The sequence below is a fragment of the Eurosta solidaginis genome, chromosome 3 (assembly GCF_040869045.1).
Source record: "Eurosta solidaginis isolate ZX-2024a chromosome 3, ASM4086904v1, whole genome shotgun sequence".
In the NCBI taxonomy this organism is placed as follows: Eukaryota; Metazoa; Arthropoda; class Insecta; order Diptera; family Tephritidae; genus Eurosta; species Eurosta solidaginis.
In genome coordinates this window covers 69,645,712-69,660,058 of record NC_090321.1, presented here as the reverse complement: position 1 = coordinate 69,660,058, position 14,347 = coordinate 69,645,712, and the positions used below count along the sequence as shown (strand labels likewise).

At 35.5% G+C, this 14,347-nt stretch overlaps 1 protein-coding gene across 9 annotated transcripts in view; it reads left to right on the top strand.

The window, feature by feature from the left end:
* Positions 1–14,347, top strand: part of LOC137243909 (uncharacterized) — a 489,952-nt gene that overhangs the window by 360,575 nt on the left and 115,030 nt on the right. For 2 of the 9 annotated variants that reach the window (XM_067772220.1, XM_067772219.1), the window contains exon 1: positions 13,378–13,618. The exons of 5 other annotated variants lie outside the window; for them this stretch is intronic. In XM_067772220.1, the coding sequence (XP_067628321.1) occupies positions 13,428–13,618 (191 nt within the window). In that variant the 5' untranslated portion in view covers positions 13,378–13,427. 2 more of the 9 variants (XM_067772225.1, XM_067772221.1) reach the window with 2 other exon arrangements.

Here is a 14,347-nt window from a genome sequence, read left to right as displayed (position 1 = left end):
TTTATTTTTTGTATATTTAAAAAATTTTTTTTCTTTTGTTTTTAATTTTTTTAATAGTATTTCAAAAAAGAAGGATTAAAGTGGAGATACTAACCTACTGTAAATTGTCCGCATTAATTTTTCTATATCTATTCTGATGTTTGTGGTTGATAATTTCCGAAGCGCTTCTAAATGCTGATTTCTATTTCTGTTATTTGTTTTTATTTGCTTAAGGAATGAAAAGGAGCTTTCACGAATGTACGTACTACCAAACATTGAATAAAATTTTAAAATTTCTTGCCTTTCAATGCCTTTTAAATCTAGTAACTGTAATTCAGAGTCGCATTGTAAGTCGCATAGCTCAATTTGGAGTTCTGGGCTCTGCTCATTTGCATCGCATGTTATGGGTATAAAAAAGTACTTAACATTTTCCTGTTACTGAGAGCTTTAAAGTAATTTTCAGTATGATATTCGCTTTAGTCGCATCAACCTGTCAAAACTGATAAATATGCATGCAAGCCGAAATAAAGACATGAATTAATAATACCCACATACCTATTTACATACGTCCTATTCGATTTGCTTGAAATGTGGTATATAAATTTGCCTATATTAGTATTTACGATCCTTTTTTCAGGGAAGTAGGCCAGAGACGGACTGGGACTGGGATTAGGACTAGGACTGGGACTGAGACGCGGAGTGGTAATGGGACTGGGACTCGTAATGGGACTGGAACAAAATACATACCACCCTCTAGGACTTGCAATAAGGAATGAAGAGGAATGAGAAGAACTTGAGAGCAAAGAAAAGAGAAAAGGAGAAGGAGACTGTCATCGGGTTCTGAACTATATTCCAAGTTTCAAGCTTGTAGCTTATCGGGAAGTTACTTAAATTTCGATTACAAAATTCTGTTCGCTACACAGAGTCAAGCTAAATAAAACCGTTAAAAAAACCGGCTATTATTTATTATATCCTATTAGATAAATTAGTGATAATCTTAAATTATCTTCTCCGGTTAATAATGGTAAACAAAGCATGCATGTACTTCAAACTTATCACTAATATGTATATTCCATATTCAATTTTTAAGTTCAAGTGAGACGAAATAAAGTTTTGTCAGTGCACGTCTATTCATAATTTTGTTTTCTAAAAAAATAGCTACAACCATTCTGCGAGCAGAAATGGCGCTGACACGTACACAAACCCAGTCGGACTTGGCTTCTTGAACGGATTTTTTCTTGAATGCATTTAAAAATACTTCTACATGCGTTCAATTCTAATTAATTTAATTGTTAAATAAATCAAACAAAGCCTCATTGTTTTCGTACTGGTGAAACAAAAATATACCCAAAAATATTACTTCAAAATTAATTTTACACGAAATTGAGTTCCTAATGGGTACAGCAGAATACATTCAGTTGTTGGTGAGAGGATAGAATGCGTGCGCGCGGGGATGTGTGGTGCGTTTGCCTATGCGGTGCGCTTGCCTGAGCGTTTTACAAAAACAATTGCGTGAAAGCGCTTATGGGGTGACGACCCCTGGAATAGATCGAAAATCTGGGGCCAAATCGTAACATCCGTGATCGTATAACTCGTCACGTAAAAATATGAATTTCGGATTATGACATACGTGAACGTACTACTTCGATCGTAATTTTGGATCGCAACATACGTGGCGAGTGACTGAACGTACACGTTACGTTCCACTTTCCTTCGAACACAAACTGGCGATCGTATACACACAAATTTCATTTAAAATGTAAGAAAATTGTAACATTGATGAATAAATGAAATATAATAACAAATTTAAAACTTTTATTATAAAGAAAGGTCGACATCAAACAATCTTAACCCAAGCCAAGAGGAACTATTGCCGGAATCATGCAAGACACCCGCTTTAGTATCGGCTTGCTTCGAATTTAACTTCTCCAGAAAGTAACTAAAAGCTTCTTAAAATAAGCGCAATCTCTTTAAGAAACTGCAATAATTTTTTTCTACAAAGGTATAATTCATAAATTATATGCTTGCGCTTTGTTCGATAAGTCCAAAGGATTAATGCACTCTGTTAACCGCCTTTGGAATATGTTTTCATCGCCTTCGCTATTACTGGAGCTCAAACAAAACAATAAAGTTTGATCCATCGCAGTTGTATACTTTTTTTTTATATTTTGGCAACCAATTTGACAGTTCAAAATCTATTGTGAGTAGAATTTATTGTGAATTGAAAATAATTTACGTTCCGTTTACTATCGTATATTATAATCCCATTTTGTTTATACGTTTGACGTATCACGTAATTTGCTTTCGTATAGTTGCCGATCCGTGATCGTATGTTACGATTCGGGCCCTTGTATAAATTCTTTTAGTTCGGTTTTATAGTTTTTTTTTTTTTTAATTTGTACGATTTAACCATGCATGGTCATAATTTGCTCATACCAGTATTTAGCTTACTTCCATCATTGGAGATGTTGCAGTCCTTCTCAGCTAGTCCAACTGAGGAATATTAATTTGTGAAAGTTAAATTTTTCCGACACCTTTTCCCCCACTTTGGCGTTAAGGGGGATATCCCGATTTTGGTTTGGAGACATGCAGAGAGCAGCGCACATATACATTTTCCTGTTTATTAACTACAGAACTAGGCGGCGTAGTCTTTTTCCCGTCCGACCAAGTATGGTTCTTATTTTTGTTGTACTAATCCCTCGCATGGGTTAAAAGAACACTCAAGAAACTTTAAATAAAATCCGCTAACGGAGGTTTAAGGAATCGAGCAGTTTCTATCAAGTTTTAGCAAACAAAGTTGCTATTACAGATTTTTCTTCCACATTACAGACGAATACATGATTTGTGCTATACACTAGGCTGGGGCCATACATAGAGATAGAAGCTGGGGCAGATTAACGCGCATATCCTTCGGAAGTGTGAATTCCTTTTCAGTGATGTCTGCAAAGGCGGGAGCCTGAGGTTGAAGGAAATCACAGACTCTGCGTTCGTGTTGCTCTCGATGCAGATGTCTTCTTATCTACCTTGGAAGCGCAACTACATCAGTTAATTGTTTTTTTGGTATTCCTCGGTGCTCAGACGTCTTAAGAAGATATTCCGTGGCAGTTCTAATTGGGAAAATTGGCAGCCCTGCAACTTTCTCCGTTGCAGCGATTTGGGGATTTTGATGCATCTTTGTGCATTGTAGGCAATTTCGGATGCATTTGTATTGAAGCAGAGACTGTGTTCGAACGTCACAACCAAAAGTTGTTGAGGTTCCACAGTGGTAACGTTATGCCATCTAAGTGGCTGTCCAGTTGTTGTGTTATGTGCAAGGTCCACGTCGTGAACAATAATATTTTTCCCCGGGCGCAAAATAACCTCAATACGCCACTGAACTTATTATATTCAATTTAATTTCAACACTACTCTTAGAGCTAAAGGCCGCGGACTTGAAAAAACCACCACTTCCTCCCAGTCGGTAGAGTTGGAAAACCCCCACCGAGTATAATCTTAAAGAATACCCTGTTCTTCCTGAAGGCTGCGGAGGTGGAAAAACCACTACTTCCTCCCAGTCGATGGAGTTGGAAAACCTCCACCGAGTATAATCTTAAAGAATATTCTGTTCTTCGTGAAGGCTGCGGAGGTGGAAAAACCACCACATTCGCTCTAACGATGGGGTTGGAAAAACTCCCAAAATCTTTAATCTAAAAGACTCGTGAGCTGGAAAATCCCAGGATTCCCATTCACCGCTAAACAACGCGTTAGCAGGCTACTATACCTAGCTAACTTCTACTAAACTTCTTACAAAATTCTCGGGCAGGCAAACCGTTCATTTACACTAACAAACTCCCATTATATCTTAGTACATAATTTACTGACATTTTCTAACAGTATTTTATATACTTATGTGAATATAATATTTTCTTATATATATATGATAAATTCCCCATCGGCCTGGAATGCCCCCCTCATATGCAAACATCTGTTGGCTTAGAATGTTAAAAAAATTACATTTTATATAAATTCGAAAACGATTTATAAATATTCAAATAGGTTGGACAAATATATAGGTTCGAATGTGTAGGCCCCAAAGCCGGCGGATTTGGGTCTCCACAATATTTCTGCTAAAACAAAAATCGTTAAGGCAGAGAGGTGGGTCAAAAGTTGACTGTTGCCCGAAAAACCTTGGTAATCTTCTTGAAATTAATGGACGCTTGAGGATCTCGAAGCTAGGTGTTCGGCCCTCGGGTTGTTTATGTAAATCTTCGTTTTATACTCAGAAGTCACATTATTCCTATTGGGATTATTACACCTCATAAGCAGTCACATAATCTCAAGTAAAAAACTTGGGACTATGCCGTTTGGGATTATGTCATTTATATATCCGCGCTGAAACATGTTTGTCCACGTTTTAGATTATAAAATTGTTTATTTTTAACAAGACAATGCGCCTAATGATTAAAAATAAATATTTGTTTTTAAAGCTGTTTTTTAAATACTAAATTCTGAAAACTTGAAGATAAAACGTTTCCTTATTTATATTTCTTCACATGACACAATGGAAAGCTTAATTAATTTCTCGTTAGCAACTCTTTTGTGTTCTTAAAGGAAATACTAATTAAAACCCCTTGATCGCTAGATAATATTTACTTTTTAATAAAAAAAGTATTTCATACAGAGAAGGATTAGCGTGTGACATAAGTATATGCTCACCTGGTTGCTATGTACTCCAGCAAAATTTTAGGCAATCAATGGCCAATGGTCACACAAATCACGTTTTTGCAAATGTTTCGCTTTATGAGACTTTCAAACGTACGTCGTTAGGAATGCAAACGATACATCGTTGCTTTCGAAACATCGCTGAGAGCTAGGCACAAATGGCTAGAAATGGGCTGGGGAAATGCTGATTTTCCCATTATCAGAAAACGTAAAGTCAAGAAAATGTTCGATGAGAAGACTGCCGATCCAGCATTAGAATCTCATGCAAAACATCGAATGGACTACTATGAAGTTTTGGGCACAATGACTACCGTACTACAAGAAAGAGCGGAAGGATTCAAAGAAATAAACGACGTTTTCGGTTTTTTGATGCCTGAAACTTTCAAAAATTTCGATCAGGATGATTTGAAAAACTGTGTTATTACTTTATAAAATATTGTTTCGAATATTAGCAACACCAAGTGGTACTGTCATCTCTAAGCCGATGCTAAGAGTGACTTGTATGCACATCCATAAATAAATCATTATGTCTACACATATGTACGTACACGCAGCAGAGAAGAGATGCACAAACACATGCAGATATCTTATCTGAGATGCTCCCAAAAGTATGCAATTGTAATTGTGGAAGTGTCACTCACATATACACGCGCATATGAGAAGCCATATACGTGCATCTGTAGTTATAATTATATGGCAGTAACTAAGTAAATTCTGGAAGCGCCTAGAAGATGCAACGAGAAAATCACAGAGTATAAAAGCACCAACAGTAGAGGCGCGAGAGTCAGTTTTGATTAAGCACGCTATCTGTCGACCAATAGTAGAGTTATTTATTGTGAAGTACTTTAATAAAGATCATTTTGCATTACTTAATAGTTGTGTTATTTATTCAACAGTTTAGAACTTAGCAGAAGGTTGCAAATAAGAAGATTTGCAAGTAAATTCGTCACAATATGTACTCAAGTTTTTCACTGATTTGAAAAATGAGCTGGTTGCTTTTACTGACATGTATTTCACAGAAAATCGGGATTTTACTGACGACAGTCCATTACATTATTTGGAGTTTGTAGTTGCAAATAATATAATGGACAGTTTTCCCGAATGTTGCAGTTTATTTCGACTGTTCTTAACTTTTCCTATCGGTTCAGCTAGTACCGAACGAGTCATGAATTCGTTGAAAATTGTTAAAGAATATCGCAGAGCTTCTTTAGCTGAGGATACACTGAACAATTTTTGTATTCTCTACATCGAAAGATCAGTAGCGACGTTGATCAATTTGGACTCTGCAATGGAATTATTTGCTGAGCGTAAAGTTAGGCGTATATTCAAAGTGGCATAATTCAATTCAATGTGTACCATTCTATTAATATTAGTTATCTGGAAACCTAAAAAATTTAAATCATACAAATTATCATTTTTTATGTTTATATCTATGATTAAAATCACTTTCGATTACTACAGTATTTTTTTTTACTACGAAAGTGGGCCCCCTAGATACCATGCCGACCGGGATGTTTCCCTTAAATCCGCCACTGTTTCTAATATTCCTGTTGGAGGATAAAAAAATCAAACGGTAAACCCCGAAGAGATTTAGGCCGAGCTTATCTTCCAATTTGCCTCGTGCTATTAATTTTTCCTACAACTTGGCGGGACGGGTTCAACATGATTTACGCTGACTCCGAACGGCATCTACAAGACAGACGAGTTTACACTGAGAAGCTTTTCATGGCAGAAATACACTCAGAGTGTTTGCCAAATCACTGCCGACCCCGCTTGGAAGCTTGAAAAACTAGTTTCTGAATTTTTGATGTTGCATTGCCCGGAACTTGAACCCAGTATCTTCGGTGTGGTAGGTGGAGACGTTACCACCACACCTCGGCGGTAGTAGGATACCGATGAAAATTTGCGAGTTGTTGTTGTGTTAGCAAAGAGGATAAATATAATAAGAGGCACCAGTCTGCTACGAATGGCGAGTAACTCGCTGGAAATTAAAAACAATTGATACCCGTAGCAACACTATACATTATAAGTATTGTAATGTGTAGTCACCATTATATTTTAGTACTTTTATACATATGGTCACCCTGTGTAAGCATTCCAAGGAAGCAAATCCTTTTGTAAGCACTTCGTGCAATTTTAAAGACAGCGATACAATGACATTTTTCATATAGATGCGTTTAACACAAGCTTATGCATTCCAATAACATCGCCACAATCAACCAAGATGTTGCGTTTGTAAATATAAAGGAACTTCAGACTTGGCAATTGAAGTTTATTACGCCTTGCCCATTCACATACAAAATTTCGCGAAGCACTGTTGTAAATATTCTCCCTATATAACAAAAATACTTGCTAATATATTTTGTGTCGTATTCGATTGTTATATTGCAGTTTTTAATTGCGAAAAATGTTAGAAAATTTACCAACCAGTGGGAAAAATAATTTCACTTGCAAAGTATGCCAACACCCTTAGCCAAAGCAAATGTCAAATTCTTCTTCTTATGATTTGCTTGGAACAAAATTTGGGAGTTGGCTACTTTTCAATATCAGATGAAAAGGTACGAAAAATACTTTAAATTTGCTTCAGCTTGTAAAATGGGCATCTCAAGCTTAATATTTACAAAATATAAGAAGATGGTGTAGTTGTGAGGTATTTTTGTGCCTTTTTTATACTCAGTTGAGCAGAGCTCACAGAGTACATTAACTTTGATTGGATAACGGTTGCTTGTACAGGTATAAAGGAATCGAGATAGATATAGACTTCCATATATCAAAATCATCAGGATCGAAAAAAAATTTGATTGAGCCATGTCCGTCCGTCCGTCCGTTCGTTAACACGATAACTTGAGTAAGTTTTGAGGTATCTTGATGGAATTCGGTATGCGGGTTCCTGAGCACTCATCTCAGATCGCTATTTAAAATGAACGATATCGGACTATAACCACGCGCACTTTTTCGATATCGAAAATTTCGAAAAACCGAAAAAGTGTGATAATTCATTACCAAAGGCGGATAAAGCGATGAAACTTAGTAGGTGAGTTGAATTTATGACGCAGAATAGAAAATTAGTAAAATTTTGGACAATGGGCGTGGCACCGCCCACTTTTAAAAGAAGGTAATTTAAAATTTTGCAAGCTGTAATTTGGCAGTCGTTGAAGATATCATGATGAAATTTGCCACGAACGTTAATCCTATTACTATATGTATGCTTAATAAAAATTTGCAAAATCGGAGAACGACCACGCCCACTTTAAAAAAAAAAATTTTTTTAAGTAAAATTTTAACAAAAAATTTAATATCTTTACAGTATATAAGTAAATTATATCAAGATTCAACTCAAGTAATGATATGGTGCAACAAAATACAAAAATTAAAGAAAATTTCAAAATGGGCGTGGCTCTGCCCTTTTACCTTTAATTTGTCTAGGATACTTTTAATGCCATAAGTCTAACAAAAATTTACCAACCCTTTGGTAGGGGCTTAGATTCTAGGACGATAACTTATTTCTGTGAAAATGGGCGAAATCGGTTAAAGCCACGCCCAGTTTTTATACACAGTCGACCGTCTGTCCTTCCGCTCGGCCGTTAACACGATAACTTGAGCAAAAATAGATATATATTTACTAAACTCAGTTCACGTACTTATCCGAACTCACTTTGAATTGGTATAAAAAATGGCCGAAATCCGACTATGACCACGCATACTTTTTCAAATACGAAAAAAGGGATGAAACATGGTAATTGGATTGGTTTATTGACGCAAAATATAACTTTAGAAAAAACTTTGTAAGATGGGTGTGACACCTACCATATTAAGTAGAAGAAAATGAAAAAGCTCTGCAGGGCGAAATAAAAAACCCTTGAAATCTTGGCAGGAATACTGCTCGCGGTATTACATATATAAATAAATTAGCGGTATCCAACAGATGATGTTCTGGGTCACGCTGGTGCACATTTTGGTCGATATCTGGAAAACGCCTTCACATATACAACTACCACCACTCCCTTTTAAAAACCTCATTAATACTTTTAATTTGATACCCATATCGAACAAACACATTCTAGAGTCACCCCTGGTCCACCTTTATGGCGATATCTCGACAAGGCGTCCACCTATAGAACTAAGGCCCACTCCCTTTTAAAATACTCATTAACACCTTTCATTTGATACCCATATCGTACAAACAAATTCTAGAGTCACCCCTGGTTCACCTTCATGTCGATATCTCGAAAAGGCGTCCACCTATAGAACTAAGGCCCACGCCTTTTTAAAATACTCATTAACACCTTTCGTTTGATACCCATATTGTACAAACACATTCTAGAGTCACCCCTGGTCCACCTTTATGGCGATATCTCGACAAGGCGTCCACCTATAGAACTAAGGCCCACTCCCTTTTAAAATACTCATTAACACCTTTGATTTGATATCCATTTCGTACAAACATATTCTTGAGTCACCCCTAGTCCACCTTTATGGTGATATCTCGAAAAGGCGACCACCTATAGAACGAATGCCCACTCCCTTTTAAAATACTCATTAACATCTTTCGTTTGATACCCATATTGTACAAACACATTCTAGAGTCACCCCTGGTCCACCTTTATGGCGATATCTCGAAAAGGGGTCCACCTATAGAACTAAGGCCCACTCCCTTTTAAAATACTCATTAACCCCTTTCATTTGATATGCATATCATACAAGCAAATTCTATGGTCACTCCTGGACCACCTTTATGGCGATATCTCGAAACGGCGTCCACCTGTGGAACTAAGGATCACCCCCTTTTAAAATACTCATTAACACCTTTCACTTGATACCCATATCATACAAACAAATTCTAGAGTCACCCCTGGTCCACCTTTATAGCGATATCTCGACAAGGCGTCCACCTATAGAACTAAGGCCCACACCCTTTTAAAATACTCTTTAATGCCTTTCATTTAATACACATGTCATGCAAACTCATTCCAGGGTTACCATCGGTTCATTTTCCTACATGTTATTTTCCCTTATGTTGTCACCATAGTTCTCAACTGAGTATGTAATGTTCGGTTACACCCGAACTTAACCTTCCTTACTTGTTATGACATGAAAATTGGTTTGTAGCCAAAATCGGTCAGAAAAATATGGCTGTATATTCAAGCTTTAAGCATAAAGAAAAAAATTTGTCCCATAACTATTTCCCAACAATCGCCTAGGTTTTTGAAAAACTCTTCTGTTGCTTCGTTTACCGAAAGTGGTGTATCAATATGGATATTCAATGAAGCGAGTCCATTCAAACGTTCTTGACTGATTGTACTCCACAAATATGATTTTAACCTTTTGAGGGCAGAAAATGTGCGTTCTTGTGTTGCTGTCGAAACTGGTAGAACGGCTAATATGCGCAATATCTTATTTACATGTTCGAAAGCATTTGGATCAGGGATCGCCACAAGCTTCTTATGCAAGTGTGACCAAACCTACTTTGAAATCCCTAAAAAAAAAAAAAAAAAAAAAACATGGCGACGCAACTAGTAAAAAGTACACTGTAAAAACTTCGAAATTTCATAAAATGATATTATTTTAGAAAGAAAATTAGATTCAGATTAGATCATTAGATTTTTTTTAAATTTAATTTTTTATATTTTTAAAATTTTTTTTATATTTTTAGGTTTTTTATTTTTTGGTCTTGTTTTAATAATAATTTTGTAATTCTGATAAAAGAAAAAATCATTCAATTATTTTATTTAATCTTTTATATTTTTTTTTTTATTTTTTGTATATTTAAAAAAATTTTTTTTTTGTTTTTAATTTTTTTAATAGCATTTCGCAAAGAAGGAATAAAGTGGAGATATTAACCTACTTTAAATTGTCCGCAATTAATTTCTCTATATCTATTTTGATGTTTGTGGTTGATAATTTCCGAAGCGCTTCTAAATGCTGATTTTTAACTCTATTTCTGTTATTTGTTTTTATTTGCTTAAGGAATGAAAAGGAGCTTTCACGAATGTACGTACTACCAAACATTGAATAAAATTTTAAAATTTCTTGACGCAGTAAGGGATATTTCTCCTTGCCTACAACTTTCCAAAAATCAATGCCTTTTAAATCTAGTAATTGTAATTCAGAGTCGCATTGTAAGTCGCATAGCTCCATTTGGAGTTCTGGGCTCTGCTCATTTGCATCGCATGTCATGGGTATAAAAAAATAGGTAACATTTTCCTGTTGCTGAGAGCTTTAAAGTAATTTTCAGTATGATATTCGCTTTAGTCGCATCAACCTGTCAAAACTGATAAATGTGCATGCAAGCCGAAATAAAGACATGAATTAATAATACCCATATACCTATTTACAAACGTCCTATTCGATTTGCTTGAAATGTGGTATATAAATTTGCCTATATTAGTATTTACGATCCTTTTTTCAGGGAAGTAGACCAGAGACGGACTGGGACTGGGATTAGGACTAGGACTAGGCAGAGACGCGGAGTGGTAATGGGTCTGGGACTCGTAATGGGACTGGAACAAAATACATACCACCCTCTAGGACTTGCAATAAGGAATGAAGAGGAATGAGAAGAACTTGAAAGCAGAGAAAAGAGAAAAGGAGAAGGAGACTGTCATCGGGTTCTAAACTATATTCCAAGTTTCAAGCTTGTAGCTTATCGGGAAGTTACTTAAATTTCGATTACAAATTCTGTTCGCTACACAGAGTCAAGCTAAATAAAACCGTTAAAAAAAACCGGCTATTATTTATTATATCCTATTAGATTAATTAGTGATAATCTTAAATTATCTTCTCCGGTTAATAATGGTAAACAAAGCATGCATGTACTTCAAACTTATCACTAATATGTATATTCCATATTCAATTTTTAAGTTCAAGTGAGACGAAATAAAGTTTTGTCAGTGCACGTCTATTCATAATTTTCTTTTCTAAAAAAATAGCTACAACCATTCTGAGAGCAGAAATGGCGATGACACGTACACAAACCCAGTCGGACTTGGTTTCTTGAACGGATTGTTTTCTTGAATGCATTTAAAAATACTTCTACATGCGTTCAATTCAAATTAATTTAATTATTGAATAAATCAAACAAAGCCTCATTGTTTTCGTACTGGTGAAACAAAAATATACCCAAAAATATTACTTCAAAATTAATTTTACACGAAATTATAGCAGTTGAGTTACTAATGGGTACAGCAGAATACATTCAGTTGTAGGCGAGAGGATAGAATGCGTGCGCGCGGGGATTGTGGTGCGCTTGCCTGAGCGTTTTACAAAAACAATTGCGTGAAAGCGCTTATGGAGTGACGACCCCTGGTTTAGACGGTTAAGCGTCAATTAAGTAGGTAATAAGTAAGTAAGTGACGATGTATCACTACATTGCAGGGATTTTATTAAGGCTTGGCTGTCAGAAAAAAAGAAAATAGAGTCAATGGCAGGTTAATTAGATAGAGAGCAACACTATTCATTCAATCTATGTGAGGTCCTCACAGACCAGCCAGTTCAACCTAACCTAACCTAGCGTATGGCACATACGAAATATGCATATATGGATGTATGTCACATGTAGAGAACACTGGAACATATAAGCTGAGTAGCCTGTTTTTCGGCCTATCTGCTATTTTGTAAACCACACGGGGGAATGCTCCAACTAGCCTGCGTCCAACGGTCCAAAATGTGTTCGTTCATCTATTAATATACTCATCTATCTTTCTATATATTCGTTAGTCCAAAAAGCCATTAATCCCTTCATTTGATACTACCGACTGTTTTGTTTTTATGTATAATTTCCTATAATCGGGTTTCCAGTCAAAATAATTGGAAAAACGCCTTTATTATTTTATTGCCGACGTTTCGACCGTTTATTGTGGTCTTCTTCAGGGCCTAGTTACAATTTTAAAGAAATTAAGATAACTCAATTTAGTTTCGCAGTTCTATAGAAGAAGACCACAATAAACGGTCGAAACGTCGGCAATAAAATAATAAAGGCGTTTTTCAAATTATTTTGACTGGAAACCCGATTATAGAAAATTATACATAATCCCTTCATTATTCGACCGTTTTTCATCAACTACACTCTAAACATTTTGATTGATTTAACGACAATTATCATGGTAATTTTATGTTGAATCTCTTGCTGCTGCTTAAAATCATATTCATTTGTGCTTAGATTCCGCGAAAAGTCACAAAAGGTAAAATTTCAAACACAAAGTATAACAAACTTAGATTTTGCTACTGAAAATGTTTAGTAATTAAACATAGAATCATGACGGAATGATACAAGCTGGCAGCATGGTGACATACCTACAAACATAAATAAAAAATCCATGTATTTTGTTTTTGTAAATTCGATGGACAAATGTCAAATTCGTACTGCGCCGAAAGTTGATGTATCAAATCAAATAAAAAAAGGGTATGATCAGCTGTCCCAAGCTGCCACCTTGTATCGTTCCGCCATGCATAGAATGCTGACAATTTTTAAATGTGATCAAAAATGCACAATTACCGTAGGGTTATGCTCAATCTTGCAATCAAATATGTGTAAATGCTCTCAGCGAGCGCTCTGCTCTCAACATGCAACGCATTCTCTCTCTTAGTTTGAAATAAATTTTACCGAGAAAAGTCGCGTTTAGAAATTCGGTCGGTAAAAAATATTCTTATATTGTTTACATTATTTAAGATATTAATTAAAAATAGAAATATTTGAATGTGAAATGTGTTAAAATAAGTTCATTGATAATGAAACTTACCATCGCCATATGTACGCCCATAGGGACAGCGACGCTTGCAATTTTGTTTGTTTGCACGACAATTGCAATAACAAGTTTTCTTCTTATAATTGTTACAAGGTGCATTTCTCACGAAATCACCGAAATATTTACAAAGTGCATCATCACAGAAATAATATGTTTTCATCAGAAAGTTATCAATGCAATGTGGTAAAATGCAAGTATGTTGGACTCAGCATCAAAGAAATATATGTGCATGCTTTAAACCATTTGCGCCATAGTAAAATTATTAACTGCCCAATATCAATGTGCTTTAAGACATTTTTGAACCAATCCTCCTTCCGATCGCATTTCTATCGAAAGCATAAACAAAACCAGTTTACTCCAACATCATTGATGGATACGAAATGCAAATACATATAATATTTCTGAAGTTTGTTAATGCCTTAATGCTAACAAATAGGTTAGACATTATTGCTCAAATAAGGCAAATATTTGCTAAAACTTCTACAAGTATATCGGAAAAAGAACACGAAATTATAGATGTCTTTACCCAATCGAAGTTGATGCAGGATTTACAAAATATAGTTTCAAAAAGGAAGCGAAATAATTTCTTCATAGAAAAGACGTATTTCACTACACCGAAAGAAATTTACCTTGGTCGTGATAATTATCACAAATTATGTTTATATCATTAATTCCAATTTTAGAAACTTTGAAATCTTTACTGAGTGACGTAGAATATTTTAAAGCATTCACCGAAGCAAAGGAGTCCAAACCTAATGTGTATTGTGACTATAATGATGGAGATATTTATCTAAATCAAACCTTTTTTACATCCGAAAAGCGCATTGAGCTACTGATTTTCCAAAATGCTTTCGAATTGTGCAATCCTTTAGGTTCATCAAAGCAGAAACATAAGCTTATTGGATTTTATTTCATGCTCGGTA